Genomic DNA, 17,884 nt, shown 5'->3' with positions numbered 1-17,884 from the left:
AATACAAGAGAAAGAAGGAAGAAGTGCATTAAACTCCATCCAACAACTCTTTCCTTCGCATTCAAGGCTCCCCTTCTGAGAGCAAATCTTCAGCACACTTAAAGAGAAGTTTCAGAGTTTGAGAAGCCCCTTCTTCCTCTTCCAAAATCTGTTTGAGGGCTTCTAACTCTACTTTATTCATAGTGTTCATATTTGCTTTTTAAGAAGCTTACCGTGTAACTTTTCCAAACTATTTTCTCTTACTTGATTCAATCAGGGGATTATATCAAGGGTTGTAAGGTTTGTTGGTGAGCCGAGGGTAAAACCAACGGTGTAAGGGTTCGATTGTGATCTCGAAAAAACAATCAGGTGGTTCTAGTCGGTGAGCCTGTGAAAACCGACCGAGTTCGTTGTGATCTCGTAAAACAACAAGTTGGGTTGTGAGCTTGTAAAACAACCGGCTGTAATCCAAGGGATTATAGTGAACTCCCAAGTGAAGCTTGGGGAGTGGACGTAGGAGAAAGAGTTAGCTCCGAACCACTATAAAACTGCTTGTGTTTGTGTTGGTTGCTGCTTTGTCTCTCACACTCTCTCTACTCATTCACTGCATTTTAAATTGCTTAACCTGAATACTTGAAATAGAATTAGTTAATCATTAAACATAGTTTTTACTTGGTCGAAATTTAAGTCATAACCCAATTCACCCCCCCTCTTGGGTTGTCTTCTTGGGCAACAATAATGATCTCTCTAGATCCAAGTTTAGAGAGAGGGAACATAGCAATAAGAGAGAGACTAGAGAAAGGAGATAAAATAACAGAGAAGAGAGAGCGTTGGTTCTCTCTCTCTCCCTCTCTTCCTTCCTTCTTGCTATCTTCTCTCTGTGGGCATGCTCGGCGGCAATGGCCGCCCTTGGTCGACGACCCCAACAGTCGACGGCCCAACGTGGTGCCGGCCACGCGCCATGCCCGGCGATGTCGGCCAAACGAAAGAGTGAAAGACCGAAACATAGGAGTTCAGTTCACATCGATCTTGCGGCTTGCCGGCCAGATCCCCAAGGTGACGGTGGCCCAAAGACAAAGGAGAAGGAGGAGAGGGTGCTTACCTTGCCTCCGGTGAACTCCTCCGGCAAGCCGACGACAAACAATCCAAGCATCTCACGGATCCCCCTTTTTTTCTTTCCTTTTTCTTTTTTGAAGGGCTCTCGGTTGATGCCCTAGGAAGAGGGGAAATAGGTCTTTTATAGAAGAGGATTGGTTCAATTTAGGTAAGATTTAATCCCAGTTTTTCCTCTATTTTTTTTTCTTCTTCCTTCCGATGGATTCGGGGAGGAGTTCAAACAGGGGAGGGAAGACTCTGTTCGGGAGTCTCCCTCCCGTTTCATGTGTGTCGGGCCATCCCAGCCCCCCAAAAAAATGTGGGCCCTTACACAGCAGCCCAGTAGTTGCGAGAGGGGTCTTGTTCAGCTTTCAAAAGCACTGAATAGGTCTCGCCCGAGTAGATATTCAGGTTCTTCACCATAAAGGGCTTCACATAGTGACCATCTACTTCGACAACCATCAAATTGTGTCCCTGGCATGATCATAACGGCAATATTAGCATCAGTTAAGGGTTGAGTCTACTATAAGTGCTCCTGGTGACATCATGTTTGAATTTTTTCGACCTAGTCATACAACTTCAACATAACAGAGTTCAACACTGTTTGTGCTACAAAATCTTATGACAAAACATAAGTTTTTCTTTCGCTAATGATCCCTCTGACCATTTCATGGTAGCGGAACAATTCACTATTTTCTCAATAAATCATGCATTCTATAGTTTACCAAGTTCATAAATTTGCATATTGTTTCTTATCAGATGCTGACAAAGTAGGAAAAAGTTAGCTTATAGCGCTTCCATATTTATGTTCAAATAATATAATTTGAATTAAGGGTTTTTTTTTAAAGAAAAGTGTTCATGATATTACCTCAACTTCAAAATTTAGAGCCGAAAGAGAGGTGATGCTTGCAATCTGAAGGCGGTATGTTTTCCCCGGGATGACTGTTAACACATAAGGCGAGCACTCGGGATTGGTTGGATGGCACACCCCGCTTCCTGCGTTGGAGCAGTTGAATTTCCCCCTTCCATTGATCAAAAGTGACTGCAAGATTAAGAAGACCCCACTTAGTGCAACCTTCAGAGGGCTCTAAGAAAGTACTGTTCCATCGTCTGTTGGACGAAAAATTCTTAGTGGGGGGAAAAAATCCTTTAGGAAAGACAAAGTTAAAGATAGAAATCTTAGTATAGGAGGAAGGCTGAAAACCATGGTCTGAAAATTCTACTGGGAGTATGAATAATCAATTGCATCCGCTTAGAAGTATCATGATTTTTTCTGAATTCTAGAAACATTTTTCCAACACAATGGAAAGCAAAAGTTTCTTATAAAATTAGGATTTCTTTGCTCCAAAAGGGAAGGGGGGACACAGAAGTTGCCATACCTGAGGCTCTCCAACCCAAGTGAAGTTTTTGGAGTTCAGGCCAACAGCCTGTTCATAGGTGTTCTGGTGCCACCAGTCATTAAGGATGATGCTCCGGTCATAGTCGTAGATGAACGGCTCGACCACACCGGCAGGGGGCAGAACTCGAATAAGACCGTAGAGTCCAGCAGACCTTTGCATCTCATAGTGTGCATGGTACATGTACGTGCCCGACTGGGATTTCAGCGAAAGACTGATGAGTTAATTGCCTTTTAACATTTGTACTGAATTATATTTCTATTGAATTTTGTTTCAACTCCCAAAACTTACTCGATCAACAACAAATCTGTAAGTAAAAGTATCCCTTGGCACAACCGGACACTGTGTCACCCCCTCTGTGCCATCAAACCATGGAGTGCCAATCTATAAAACAAAATAATGATTATTATAGCAATAGAAATGTTGGTAATTTCCATTCCTATCTTCAGAGGGCTAGGAGTAGGAGGAAGATCAAGAAATAATAATAACTAATAACTTTTATATTGCTTCTATTTCGAAATGAAATAAAAAGTTAAAAAGTCCAGGTCTTGTTTTCAAAGTATTTGATACAGATAATTCGACTATGTGGTGCTTCCATTGTTAGTTAGGAAATCTAATAACACACACACACACACACACGCACACACACACAGAGAGAGAGAGAGAGAGAGAGAGAGAGAGCAAAGATAGGTACGAGAGTGAAGTTGAGAAAAGATTTGGCCCCACCCACAGGGCGATTTCACCAATCCTGTTCCCAACAAAAGGAAAACAAGGGACCAACATATTTATGTCGTCTCTCGCAAGAAAACATATTTATGTTGTCTATGATTCAAAATGAAATAAAGGCAAGAAGTTAGTACAGGTCTGATACTGTTAGGGGAAAAACCCTAAGTCATATATCCACAGAGGCGCTCGGCCGAAGAGCGCCGACCGGAAAGCCGCTCGGCCGAAGAGCGCCGACCGGAAAGCTGCTCGGCCAAGGAGTGCCGACCGGAAAGCCGCTCGGCCGAAGAGCGCCGACCGGAAAGCTGCTCGGCCAAAGGATGCCGACCAGGAAGGCGCTCGACTAGAGGGCGTCGACCAGAGCGCGCGCCAAGAGGTGCCCCACCCAAAGCTGCTCGGTTAGAAAGTGCCGACCAAAGACAGCGCCAAGGCGCTCTGCTAGAAGGTGCTCGCCTAAAGGGCGCCGACCAGGAGTACTTGAAGCAACCCCGCCACAGGGCGCCCCATTGGGCGACCAGCTCGGCTCGGCACTCTTGCCGAGCCGATGCCTTAACCAAATGTTCAACCTCCGCCTAAAGTCCAAGGGACTGACAACTCCTACGGCTTGCGACCTGCCACTATCTCCAAGCCATCAAGGCATAAGATCTTCGCAGGTATTCGGCACGACCTGCCATTAATGCACGAGACTCTCTCAAGTCTCCGATGCACTCAGTCATTTAATGAACACGGCCCAAGACGATCTCCGGATCACTGAACCATCAGAGCGCATGGCTCTACCTGACCGCCGGTTCATTCGGTAATAAATGCACTTACCATCCACAGACCCCAGGCCCGCTACGGCCGGCGGTTCAACCACTCCAACAGGTCCGATCGACCGTGACAACTCCCTGATTCCGGTCTGATTCGGCCCTGTTCTCCACTATGCCATAAATGGGCCAAATCGTGCCCAATTATCACAGACAGGGACAAATCCCCCGGTTACCTCCCAGGTAACGTAATCCCCTCCTATAAAAGGGAAGCTGGGAGAACCAAAGGGGGGGAAAAACAAACAAAAAACGGAAACAGATCCCCGGGACTGAACCCGCCGGGAAGCATAGACACAATTGAGGACATCATCCTCTTCGTCTTCTTTATCTTATCCAAATGTTCTTGCTGTCTTCTCCATATACTCTCTTCCCTGCTCTCTCCACATACTTGCCCCCTCTGACTTAGGCATCGGAGGGCCGGCGCCGGGGAGCCCGGCCACCGGTTTTTCTTGCAGGACTTGCACACCCCCCCGCAGCGGAGGACGCAGCCGGCCGGCGCACCGCCGTCCGCCCCCTGTAGCAGCGGAGCTCCTCCTTCCCCGGCTTCGCGGCGGCCCCCGGGTCCAATTTCCAGCAACAGTTGGCGCTAGAGGAAGGGCCCGAGTTCGCTACCATGAAGCTAAGAAGCAAAGGGGCTTCCAACGCCTCTCGACGTCCTCCACCAAGCCCAGAATGTTCCGTTCGGAACTCACCACCCCCGGTTGAGCCAGCACCTCAAGTTCAACCGGAACAATTTGATGCCCTGGTGCAGCAAGTGCAGGCGTTGGCTACCGCCGTCCAAAGCTTGCAACCCAGGGGCATCCCAGCAACACCGCCTCCCCCGGCTCCAGTTCAACCGGAGCCCCCTACAAGCGGGCTTCCTCTTCGAGGTCAGGACCCTCAAGTCCAGGCCTCCCTCTGGAGAGAGCACCCAGTCAGAGATCACGAAGGCTGGCCACAGCCTTCAGAAGCTGAGTCGGTTCCAGGGCAACCTGCACCCGGAGGAACCGCTGTAGCGATCCTCCAGAGTGATGGACTCGACAAGAAGGTCGAAAAGCTGGAGCGCCAAATCCAGGCACTCCACGGGAGAAAATCGGGATGTAACGGCGACTTCGAGTTCAATACGAAGTCGCCCTTCTCCCAGGAGATTGAAGATGAACCGGTTCCCCTCCGATTCAAGATGCCCCAAGTGGAGCCTTACAACGGCAAGGCAGATCCCTTTGACCACCTAGAGAGTTACCGGGTCTTAATGGCCCTACAAGGAGCCTCGGAAGCCATGATGTGCAAGGCTTTCCCGGCGACACTCCGAGGACCAGCCCGGCTTTGGTTCACCGGGCTGAAGCCAAGTACTGTCTCCTCCTTTGAACAGCTCGGCAGACAGTTTGCCGGCAACTTCGCCGCTAGCCAGCCTCAGCGGCGGACATCCGACTCCCTCCTCGACATCAAACAAAAGGAGGGAGAGTCCTTAAGGGAATATCTGGACCGATTCACCGCCGCAACATGGGAAGTCCGGGAGCTTGACCAGTCAATCGCCATGTCGGCGCTGAAGACTGGAGCCCGGTCCTACAGATTCCTCTTCTCGATTGAGAAGAATTTCCCAGCGGACCTTACAGAAATGTTCGCTCGGGCCCGGAAGTACGCCAAGGCTGAGGAAGCCGTGGCCGTCAGGCGGGGCGGGACCGAGCAGAATCCCAAGAAGAGGCACCGCGAGGAACGCGGCCGACCCAGAAGCTCGTCTCCACGACGAGCTAAGAATCCGCCCCGCCCGAAGAGTCCACCCCGGTTGAGAGGACTGCTGCAGCAGAGGTCACTCCGCCCGAGGTTCCCATTGCAGGCCCGTGCACCTGAAGGGAGGTATGAAAAGTATACTCCCCTTAATGCTCCTCGGGCTGAAATCCTCATGGAGATTGAGAATCGGGATTGCATCCGGCTCCCCCCTCCAAAGTCAGACACCAGAATCCGGCGTGATCTCCGGAAGTATTGCCGTTTTCACCGGGATCACGGCCATGATACCGAGGATTGTTATCAGCTCCGAAATGAGATCGAAGCACTCATTCGCCGAGGGGTGCTCGATCGGTTTGTGCAAGGCCGGCGCGAAGGGAAGAAGCCAGCCGAAGGAGCAGCACAGCCTGAAGGTTCCAATGCCAACAGGCCCATCGCCGGCGTCATCAACACTATCCGAGGAGGGACCTCGGCTGGAGAAGCCTCAGGGGAAGGAGCCTCCTCGAAGCGCCCGCGCACATCTGAAGCTATCTCCTTCTCAGATGACGATCTAGAAGGAGTCGAAACTCCCCATGATGATGCCATGGTCATCTCCATGATCATAAATAAATTTGATGTAAAACGCATCCTGGTTGATAATGGAAGCTCGGCGAATGTTTTGTATTTTGATGCTTATTGTAAAATGGGGATGACAAAAGAACAGCTACGGAGGATGAATGCTCCGCTAGTTGGATTCACTGGGGATTCAGTCCCAGTAGAGGGCGAGATCGACCTTCTGGTCACAGCCGGGCTAGCCCCTCGTGAAAGTACCATGGGTATGAGCTTCCTTGTGATACGCCTGCCCTCGGTTTACAACGCCATCCTTGGAAGACCAGGACTCAACGCCCTCCGAGCAGCGGTCTCAACTCACCACCTGCTGATGCGATTCCCCACCAGCCAGGGAGTCGGTGAAGTCCGAGGGGACCAAATGGTGGCAAGGCGATGCTACCTAGCGACCCACGAGGCAAGACGACCAGCCGAGGTGCCCGCCCCAACGACTGACCAGCCCTCAACTGAAGCTATGGAGGCACGGGTCAACCCCCAGAAAGAGCGGGTAGAGCCTGGTGAGTTGTTAATTCAAATTCCCTTGCGAGAGAACTTTCCCGAGCTAACCGTGCAGATCGGCTCTGGCCTTGGCGAAAACGGGAGGAGTCGCCTCGTCAACTTCCTACGGGACAATATGGATGTCTTCGCCTGGTCGCCTATAGACATGCCGGGAATAAACCCGGAGGTCATGGTCCACCGGCTTCAGGTAAAGCCGACCTGCAAGCCCGTGCGACAAAAGAAGCGAGGCGCCGCCCCTGAACGACAACGAGCAGCAGCCGAGGAGGTCGGTAAGCTCCTTGAAGCCGGCTTCATCAGGGAGATATCCTACCCGGAATGGCTCGCCAATGTGGTCCTCGTCAAAAAAGCTAGCGGAAAGTGGCGTATGTGCGTGGACTACACCGACCTGAATAAAGCCTGCCCGAAGGACAGCTTTCCACTTCCCAGCATAGACCAGCTCGTGGACTCCACCTCGGGTCACGAGTTGCTGGCATTCATGGACGCCTTTTCCGGATATAACCAGATCCGCATGGCGCCAGAAGACGAGGAAAAGACAGCCTTCATCACCGACGGAGGAACCTACTGCTACAAAGTGATGCCATTCGGTCTAAAAAATGCCGGGGCGACTTATCAAAGGCTGGTCAGCCGGATCTTCAAAGACCAAATAGGCCGAAACATGGAGGTCTACGTGGATGACATGCTGGTGAAAAGCAAGGCGGCGCAAGACCACATAGCCGACCTCAATGAAGCATTCTCCACACTCCGAAAGTACCAGATGAAGCTCAACCTAGCTAAATGTGCATTCGGGGTCACCTCCGGCAAATTCCTCGGCTTCATCATTACACAACGAGGAATCGAGGCCAATCCAGAGAAGATCCGAGCCCTCCAAAGGATGACGCCTCCCAAGACGGTCAAGGAGGTACAGCGGCTCACGGGCCGAGTGGCAGCCCTCGGGAGGTTTATCTCCCGCTCGGCCGAGCGCTGCCTTCCATTCTTTGCAGCCCTCAAGAAGCCGAAGAACTTTTTGTGGTCGGACGAGTGCCAGCAATCTTTTGAAGAGCTCAAGCACCTGCTGGCTTCCCCTCCCCTACTCACGAAGCCTCAACAGGGTGAGCTCCTCTACTTGTATTTAGCTGTCTCCCCTGTAGCAGTAAGCTCGGTCCTGATCCGAGAGGAGGGGAAACTTCAGAAACCGGTGTATTACACCAGCCGGGTCTTAAGGGACGCTGAGACCCGATACTCCAAGCTTGAGAAGACCGCCTATGCTTTGGTCATCTCAGCTCGGAGGCTCCGACCCTACTTCCAAGCTCACACAGTGGCCGTGCTGACTGACCAGCCGATCAAGCAGATCCTGCAAAGATCGGATCGTGCGGGTCGGATCACTAAATGGGCCATTGAGCTCAGGGAATTCGACATTGAGTACCGGCCCAGACAGGCGATCAAAGCACAAGCACTCGCAGACTTTATGGCCGAGTGCACTATACCAGATGAGGTCAAGCCTGAACCTGAGCCACCGCTGGAGCAGACCCCGAGTTTTACATGGGCTCTACATGTCGATGGCTCTTCAAACTCGGGGGGTAGTGGAGCAGGATTTATTCTCACCAGCCCGGAGGGGGTGGTCGCCGAGCAGGCCCTGCGCCTCGAGTTTCCTGCTTCCAATAATATGGCGGAGTATGAAGCGCTCGTCGCCGGGCTCAAGCTAGCCAAAGAGTTAGGAGTGAAGGACTTGAAGGCCTTCAGTGATTCTCAGCTCGTCGTCAACCAAATTGTGGGCGACTTCGAAGCTAGAGACCCGACCATGCAGAAGTATCTCCAGAAGGTACGGGATCTCGCCTCGACCTTGGACTCTTTCCACATTCAACATATTGCCAGGTCGGAGAATCTCAGGGCCGACCAGCTATCAAAGCTGGCGTCCTCTCGCATGAGCGAGCTTCCCAAAGGGGCAGTCCTGGAATATCTCCAAAAGCCCAGCACGGACGAGACCGAGCAGACCCTCTGCACCGAGCTCGAGCCAAGCTGGATGGATGGACTCATCAGCTATCTGCAAGACGAAACTCTCCCTGCTGATGTACGAGAGACTCGCCGAATCAAGCGCCTCGCCACCCGATACATACTATACGAGGGAAAGCTCTATCGGAAATCCTTCACCTCTCCCCTTCTCAGATGCCTTCGCCCAACGGAAGCTAATTATGCCCTGCGCGAAGTCCACGAAGGAATTTGTGGAAACCATCTGGGAGGACGAGCCTTGGCCCATAAAATTCTGCGCCAAGGGTATTATTGGCCGACACTCCAGAAGGATGCTATGGATTTCGTCAAGAGATGCGACCGGTGCCAAAGGAACGCCAACGTTCAACGCCGGCCCTCGGCTCTTTTGACTTCTATCAGCTCCCCTTGGCCTTTTGCCCAGTGGGGAATTGACATCCTCGGGCCATTTCCTCTGGCCACCGGGCAAAGAAAGTTCCTGGTCGTCTCCATCGACTACTTCACTAAGTGGGTGGAAGCTGAGCCCCTCGCCCGGATAACCGAGCAGAAGATGCGGGATTTCGTTTGGAAGTCCATCATTTGCAGATTCGGGCTTCCCCGCATCCTTATCTCTGACAACGGTCGCCAGTTCGACAACATCCATTTCAGAGAGTTCTGCTCCGAGCTTGGCATTGACCACCGCTTCACCTCGGTCGCGCATCCTCAGACAAACGGAGAAACCGAGGTAACAAATCGTACTATTTTGCAGGGTCTCAAAACCAGGCTCGACAAATCCAAAGGACAATGGGTCGAAGACCTATACAATGTCCTGTGGGCTTACCGGACTACGTTCCGCGTCCCCACCGGCGAGACTCCCTTCAACCTGACATATGGGACGGAGGCCGTCATTCCACTAGAGATTGGGCTCCCCTCTCCAAGAGTCGAGCACCACGATGCTAGCTCCAACTCTTCGCAGCTCAGAGGCAACCTCGACTTGATCGAGGAAACAAGGGAGGTCGCCCGAGTGCGTTATGGCGAGGTACCAACAAAAGACAGCTCAGTACTACAACGCCAGGGTCAAAGTCAAATCTTTCAGACCAGGGGACCTTGTCCTAAGAAGAGCTGAAACCTCCCGACCAACTGAGCGAGGAAAGCTGGCCCCGAATTGGGAAGGACCATACCGAGTCACGCGTATTCGCCGACCCGGAGCTTATCAATTGGAGTCTCTAGATGGGACTCCCATTCCGCGGAGCTGGAGCTCTGAAAATCTCCGCGTGTACCACCAGTAGAACCCTAAGGGGTCCCTCATTATTCAACCATTAAATTTCATCTTATGAATTTCACTCTATAAATTTCATTTCACGGTAAACTGATGGATTGCGAACTTATTCCGAGCTCACCAATTTTCTTGATTATCTCATGGCATCAGGTTTATTCTTCCCTAACCACGGTTGGGATGCCCTGATACCTCGGGATGATGGAGTACCTGCGTGGACTCCCTGAAGATGTCCATGAGTTTATGGTGCGCTCTCCATGGACGAGCTCGGCTCGTGCTCCATCGACTATTGAGTAGCGGTCCTCTGACCGGACGAGCTTGGCTCGTGCTCCATCGATTATTGAGTAGCGGTCCTCTCTGATCGGACGAGCTCGGCTCGTGCTCCATCGATTATTGAGTAGCGGTCCTCTGACCGGACGAGCTCGGCTCGTGCTCCATCGATTATTGAGTAGCGGTCCTCTCTGACCGGACGAGCTCGGCTCGTGCTCCATCGACTATTGAGTAGCGGTCCTCTGACCGGACGAGCTCGGCTCGTGCTCCATCGATTATTGAGTAGCGGTCCTCTCTGACCGGACGAGCTCGGCTCGTGCTCCATCGATTATTGAGTAGCGGTCCTCTCTGACCGGACGAGCTCGGCTCGTGCTCCATCGATTATTGAGTAGCGGTCCTCTCTGACCGGACGAGCTCGGCTCGTGCTCCATCGACTATTGAGTAGCGGTCCTCTGAACGGACGAGCTCGCCTCGTGCTCCATCGATTATTGAGTAGCGGTCCTCTCTGACCGGACGAGCTCGGCTCGTGCTCCATCGATTATTGAGTAGCGGTCCTCTGACCGGACGAGCTCGGCTCGTGCTCCATCGATTATTGAGTAGCGGTCCTCTCTGACCGGACGAGCTCGGCTCGTGCTCCATCGATTATTGAGTAGCGGTCCTCTCTGACCGAACGAGCTCGGCTCGTGCTCCATCGATTATTGAGTAGCGGTCCTCTCTGACCGGACGAGCTCGGCTCGTGCTCCATCGATTATTGAGTAGCGGTCCTCTCTGACCGGACGAGCTCGGCTCGTGCTCCATCGACTATTGAGTAGCGGTCCTCTGACCGGACGAGCTCGGCTCGTGCTCCATCGACTATTGAGTAGCGGTCCTCTCTGACCGGACGAGCTCGGCTCGTGCTCCTACTCCGACCTCGGCCGAGATGCCCCGGTTCATCGGGATGCCCCGATACGTTGGGATGTTGTCTTTATTGGCCAAGCGAGCTCGGCTCATTCTTTACCGGCTTCAGCCAACGAGCTCGGCCCGCTATTCCATTTTTGGATTTCTCTGCCGACGTCCTCGAAGAACGGAGTCCGAGCAGAGAAGCGTCTTCAGTCGCCTCGGCGCAAGGACGCATACGGTACCAGAACGGAGTCCGAGCAGAGAAGCGTCTTCAGTCGCCTCGGCGCAAGGACGCATACGGTACAAGGTACCCATTCTGCTTCTGGATTTCTCTGCCGACGTCCTCGAAGAACGGAGTCCGAGCAGAGAAGCGTCTTCAGTCGCCTCGGCGCAAGGACGCATACGGTACCAGAACGGAGTCCGAGCAGAGAAGCGTCTTCAGTCGCCTCGGCGCAAGGACGCATACGGTACAAGGTACCCATTCTGCTTCTGGATTTCTCTGCCGACGTCCTCGAAGAACGGAGTCCGAGTAGAGAAGCGTCTTCAGTCGCCTCGGCGCAAGGACGCATACGGTACAAGGTACCCATTTATTTAATGTTTTTTACATTATCTATTCTGCTTCTGGATTTCTCTGCCGACGTCCTCGAAGAACGGAGTCCGAGCAGAAAAGTGTCCTCAGTCGCCTTGGCGCAAGGACGCATACGGTACAAGGTACCCATTCTGCTTCTGGATTTCTCTGCCGACGTCCTCGAAGAACGGAGTCCGAGCAGAGAAGCGTCTTCAGTCGCCTCGGCGCAAGGACGCATACCGTACAAGGTACCCATTTATTTAATGTTTTTTACATTATCTATTCTGCTTCTGGATTTCTCTGCCGACGTCCTCGAAGAACGGAGTCCGAGCAGAGAAGTGTCCTCAGTCGACTCGGCGCAAGGACGCATACGGTACAAGGTACCCATTCTGCTTCTGGATTTCTCTGCCGACGTCCTCGAAGAACGGAGTCTGAGCAGAGAAGCGTCTTCAGTCGCCTCGGCGCAAGGACGCATACGGTACAAGGTACCCATTTATTTAATGTTTTTTACATTATCTATTCTGCTTCTGGATTTCTCTGCCGACGTCCTCGAAGAACGGAGTCCGAGCAGAGAAGTGTCCTCAGTCGCCTCGGCGCATGGACGCATACGGTACAAGGTACCCATTTATTTAATGTTTTTTACATTATCTATTCTGCTTCTGGATTTCTCTGCCGACGTCTTCGAAGAACGGAGTCCGAGCAGAGAAGTGTCCTCAGTCGCCTCGGCGCATGGACGCATACGATACAAGGTACCCATTTATTTAATGTTTTTTACATTATCTATTCTGCTTCTGGATTTCTCTGCCGACGTCCTCGAAGAACGGAGTCCGAGCAGAGAAGCGTCCTCAGTCGCCTCGGCGCATGGACGCATACGGTACAAGGTACCCATTTATTTAATGTTTTTTACATTATCTATGCGTTGCTATACCATTGGTCGAAGAACCGAGCAATGGAGCTCGGCAAGCCAAAACTTAAGCTCAGGCCCTAGAGCCCATATCCTCGGAACCCAAAATAGATCCGAGCAGAGAAACTTGAGCTACAATAGACAAGTTTCCACACATGAATATTCATTTCAAAAAGCCCGGAGGCCTAGTACAAGAGCTCGGACCCGGCCTTAACAAAGTATAGAGGCCGCTCCGGCTTACAAAAAGGAAAAAGAAGATAGAAAAAAGGGGAAACTACACCAAGGGCTCAGGCCCGGCGACTTCAGGAACAGCTGGCTCTACTGCAGCCGAGGCCCCCACGGTGGCTTTAGGAGCTGCCTCGGTGACCTCGAGAACGATCTCGCCTTCTTCAGCTTGACCCTCCTGGTCGGTCCCACCAGAGGTTGGAACCTCTACCTCCGCCTCCGCTTCTGGGTTTTCGACCCCAGCGCCTGGTTGAAGCAGGCTAAGGTCGAAATCTGGGAGAAGTCGCCGCAACTGATTGTGGAAGTCCTTGAAGCCCTGGATGAGACCATTGACGCCTTCCTCTTCCATCAAGTTGCGAAACTCTTCCGATTCACGGAAGAGCTTGACGGCGTCCCGGGCCTCCTCCCGGGCCTCCTTCTCCCGAGCCTCATGGTAGGCGGCCTTCCGCTCCAAAATTTTTATTTCTCTTTCGCGATCCGCGAGCAGAGATTGCACGTCAAGTAGACGGATCTCGAGATCTCGGACCTTTATTCGAGCCTCCCCCACCTCCTGCTCGCGTATAGCGAGCGACGATTCGGCCTCCGTCCGGCGGGCCTCCGCGGCGCGCACTTCGGACCTAGTCAAAGAGTGCGCGCCCTTCTCCTCTTCAAGTTCGGCGACCAGAGTCCGAACCTCGTCTTCGGCCGCCCCTAGCTTCGCTTGAAGCACTTTCTGCTCGGCCTCAGACGCGAGGAACTTTGTTTCGGCCTCCTCGCGCCCCCTTTGATGCCTTCGGGCCCGGTCCCGATAGTCCTGGATGATGTGAATCATCGTCTCGGTCTCGTGGAGGCGCTGCAAGAGGGACATGTAAGAAACAGTTTTAAGCCGAAACACAAATTTGCACAGAGATAAAAGCTGACTTACTCGGATGGAAGAGCAAATAGCGGAGTCCATGAACTCGCCGTAGTTCATGGACCGAATTTTGGCCTGGTCGGCCGGGAGCAGCGCGACCCGAAGAACTTCGCGCGCCACTTGTGCATTATCGAGGGCCGAGTCGCCCTCGAAAACAGCCCATCCAGGAGCGTAAGGCACCCGCTCCTGAGGACCCGAAGAACCCGCCAGACCGGCCTCAGCTGGCCTGGGTGCGGCCGACCCCGTTGCTTCTTGGCTATTCCCCGGCTCAGAGCTGGGGAATTGGGGTCGAGTAGACGGCTGACCGGACCGCTGCGTGGTAGAGGTGGGGCGTGCGAGCGCCAGATCTGTTGAGGTCCTCCCTCCCTGGTCGGAATTTGGAGCTTCCCGCCGACCAGGGACTTGCGAAATCGGCACCGGACACGGAAGTGCCATCGTGGCTCCGCCAGAGCCCACGCCCTCTCCCCGACCAGCCTCAGGGCGCACGGGGCGAGAAGCGCGCGCCTCAACGGTTGTGGTCGTCGAGGTCTTCGCCGAGGTCTTTGCTTTCTTCCTCGGCTCGGTCGGTTCTCCTGAGAGTTCGGCCGCCCTCTTCTGGAAGCGGGCGTAAAGGACTTCGCTCTTGGTCACCATTTTTGCGATGTCTGCAAAGATGAGCAAAATTAGAACATTAGAACAATAAGGAAATAAGAAGTTGCTGTAACTATCCTTACCCTGAGGACGTGCCGAGCTCAAGCCCACGTTCACCAGGGCGTCCTCGCCAATGAGGCCGTTCAGCAAAATCCCGTCCCCAAGGCTGCGGATGGTATCGAAGATCTCCTGCTCACGCGGAGAAAGCTGGGGGAGCCTGTTGATGGATTTAAGTTGGGCCGGCCTCCACCTGGGGTCAAACCCCCAGGATGAGGGGGCACCATGAAAAAGTAGACGACCCACCCGGAGGGCGATGTAGAGCCACTCCCCGTCTCCCGGGTTCGACTTAAAAATAAAAAGTCGCCGGAAGACATTGACAGAGGTAGGAATCCCCTGTAGTAAACACAGTGATAGGAAACCCATCACTGTCCTCCAAGCGTTTGGAGTGAGTTGCGCCGGGACCAACTGGCATACCGCCAGCAACTCATTCACAAAGCTGTGAAGAGGAAATCGGAGGCCAGCCCAGAGTGACTCCGAGTGCACTCCGATCCGGCCTACCGGAGGATCGGTTACCCGATCCCTTCGCCTGGCGGGTTCCAAATGGAACCCGTGAAGAGGGAAAAACCACTCTTCGGTCATCTCGACCTCCAGGACACTCATGGTGGATACTACTTCGCTAGGCAAAGAACCCATTACAAGAGAGGGAAATCAAAAAGAAGGGGGACCTGGGAAAGATGCCGGAGAAAAGGGACTTCGGTCTGAGGAAGACTGGGAGAATAGGAAGCTGGAAGCAGAAGGCAATAGAAAGAGGACAGGGGGCCGGGGGAGAGTTTATATAGACCTCCCCAACGGCTCGGATCAGCGAAGAAAGCGCTGCGTCCTGGTTAGATGATAACACGTGTCGGCCTAAAAGACAGAACGACGCATTTAATTAGGGCTAGCGCTTCGAATGTCGAAGCGCCCCATCGGATCGTGCGGAAAGGCATCCGCAATCGAAGATCGTGCGGCCCCATCATGAGCCCACGACGCGAGGACGCTTCGCAAAAGGTGTCCCAATAATGAGGTTCTTCGGGAAAGAAGAGACGCCGCCTATTAAAGGCACCTCGAAGCGTTCGATAACTCAAAACGCACAGTAAATCAAAATTTTCGGAATTCGTGATGACCCAATTAAAGCTACTTCCCGCGCTCCAGCTGATAGCCAACTGGAGCTCGGAAGTCGGGGGGTAGTGTTAGGGGAAAAACCCTAAGTCATATATCCACAGAGGCGCTCGGCCGAAGAGCGCCGACCGGAAAGCCGCTCGGCCGAAGAGCGCCGACCGGAAAGCTGCTCGGCCAAGGAGTGCCGACCGGAAAGCCGCTCGGCCGAAGAGCGCCGACCGGAAAGCTGCTCGGCCAAAGGATGCCGACCAGGAAGGCGCTCGACTAGAGGGCGTCGACCAGAGCGCGCGCCAAGAGGTGCCCCACCCAAAGCTGCTCGGTTAGAAAGTGCCGACCAAAGACAGCGCCAAGGCGCTCTGCTAGAAGGTGCTCGCCTAAAGGGCGCCGACCAGGAGTACTTGAAGCAACCCCGCCACAGGGCGCCCCATTGGGCGACCAGCTCGGCTCGGCACTCTTGCCGAGCCGATGCCTTAACCAAATGTTCAACCTTCGCCTAAAGTCCAAGGGACTGACAACTCCTACGGCTTGCGACCTGCCACTATCTCCAAGCCATCAAGGCATAAGATCTTCGCAGGTATTCGGCACGACCTGCCATTAATGCACGAGACTCTCTCAAGTCTCCGATGCACTCAGTCATTTAATGAACACGGCCCAAGACGATCTCCGGATCACTGAACCATCAGAGCGCATGGCTCTACCTGACCGCCGGTTCATTCGGTAATAAATGCACTTACCATCCACAGACCCCAGGCCCGCTACGGCCGGCGGTTCAACCACTCCAACAGGTCCGATCGACCGTGACAACTCCCTGATTCTGGTCTGATTCGGCCCTGTTCTCCACTATGCCATAAATGGGCCAAATCGTGCCCAATTATCACAGACAGGGACAAATCCCCCGGTTACCTCCCAGGTAACGTAATCCCCTCCTATAAAAGGGAAGCTGGGAGAACCAAGGGGGGGTGGAAAAAACAAACAAAAAACGGAAACAGATCTCCGGGACTGAACCCGCCGGGAAGCATAGACACAATTGAGGACATCATCCTCTTCGTCTTCTTTATCTTATCCAAATGTTCTTGCTGTCTTCTCCATATACTCTCTTCCCTGCTCTCTCCACATACTTGCCCCCTCTGACTTAGGCATCGGAGAGCCGGCGCCGGAGAGCCCGGCCACCGGTTTTCCTTGCAGGACTTGCACACCCCCCCGCAGCAGAGGACGCAGCCGGCCGGCGCACCGCCGTCCGCCCCCTGTAGCAGCGGAGCTCCTCCTTCCCCGGCTTCGCGGCGGCCCCCGGGTCCAATTTCCAGCAACAGATACCATAAGTTTGCAAACTTGCTTCTAAGTTTTGTATCAGCACCTGCCTAATCCCATGCCAGTGAATGGCTAAGTTCTCAGTGAGCAACGCATTCTTGACATCGATGACCACAGTGTCTCCCTGCTCGGCAATGATTGTTGGGCCAGGTGTTCTCCCATTGATGGTGATTGCCAACTTCTGGAAGCAATCTGGGGACTTGAACTGGTATGCCACCTCCCATTTTTGATAGTGGATTTTAGCTCGAACAGAGCCTGTGGTCGCAGAGATGATGAGGAAAAACAACAGCGGCAGCTTAGCTGCCAACCCAACGCCGCCCGGCCACAAGTCCATCTTCGACCAAGAAACTCTTCCCTCCGGCTCCGAGAAGCGCTCCTGTCACCCCAAAAGTTGGCGGATCTATCGAGGGGGATCTGGAACTACTAAGTGGCAATCTAAGAAGCCATATTAGTTTTTTATGACCTTTTGGTCAGTAGCATTTTGTTAATGAAACGGATTGACCTTGGCCAGTCTTTCTCTCATTCTCTTAAAAAAAAAAAAAATCTTGGTCAAATAGAAAGAACAGACGTCGTAGTTCGGGGGTACAAAGAAATTTCTAACGAATGCTTGTCAAATTTCTAAAAAGAAATTTCTTATGGATGGTGATTTCATGGAAAAACATGGTTTACTCGGGTCCACCGCTAATAAGGCTAAACATTTGTTTTTTTTCATCAAGCTCTCTTATTTTTTGGGGGGGTAAAATGGGAAACTAGACCGCAAAAATGAAAGTCCCATACAATCAATTTGTATAACATCATTTGACAAAATATCGTAATGGAAATCTCAACTTGTCAGCTAATCTGTAGGAAAATTAGCCTCTCCAAACATATGATTAGCAGTGAAGAAATTCAAAGATGCATATAGATGGAGAATATCAAAAAGAAGAGGACTTGACGGTGCAGGAATCTTTCCCTTGATCTAATTAATACCAGTACTAGAGTCATCGTCAAGCAGAATACTTTTGAGTCAAAATTGTAGCTCTAAACCC

The 17,884-nt window shown here is 52.7% G+C and overlaps 1 protein-coding gene across 1 annotated transcript; it reads right to left on the bottom strand.

Annotated features, from left to right (window-relative positions):
• Positions 1-1,401: 1,401 nt before the first annotated feature.
• LOC120106741 (L-ascorbate oxidase-like) lies at positions 1,402-17,265 on the bottom strand. The gene is made up of 5 exons (XM_039119798.1): positions 16,903-17,265; positions 2,763-2,855; positions 2,454-2,666; positions 1,943-2,116; positions 1,402-1,548 (listed from the first exon to the last, which is right to left on the bottom strand). The coding sequence occupies exons 1-5, from the start codon at positions 17,188-17,190 to the stop codon at positions 1,402-1,404; spliced, it is 915 nt and encodes a 304-aa protein (XP_038975726.1). The 5' UTR covers positions 17,191-17,265.
• Between the last annotated feature and the right edge of the window lie 619 nt (positions 17,266-17,884).

Source organism: Phoenix dactylifera, unplaced genomic scaffold (genome assembly GCF_009389715.1).
Source record: "Phoenix dactylifera cultivar Barhee BC4 unplaced genomic scaffold, palm_55x_up_171113_PBpolish2nd_filt_p 000616F, whole genome shotgun sequence".
Taxonomy (NCBI): Eukaryota; Viridiplantae; Streptophyta; class Magnoliopsida; order Arecales; family Arecaceae; genus Phoenix; species Phoenix dactylifera.
This window is presented reverse-complemented; position numbering and strand designations above follow the sequence as displayed.

Bases quoted from the DNA above. Each gene is read 5' to 3' on its own strand.
- LOC120106741 (XM_039119798.1), bottom strand. From the start codon at position 17,190: ATGGACTTGTGGCCGGGCGGCGTTGGGTTGGCAGCTAAGCTGCCGCTG. The intron at 2,856-16,902 runs GTGCTGATACAA...TTTGTTTTATAG, and splicing joins ACTGGCATGGGATTAGGCAG to ATTGGCACTCCATGGTTTGA. The intron at 1,549-1,942 runs GTAATATCATGA...TGATCATGCCAG, and splicing joins CTCTAAATTTTGAAGTTGAG to GGACACAATTTGATGGTTGT.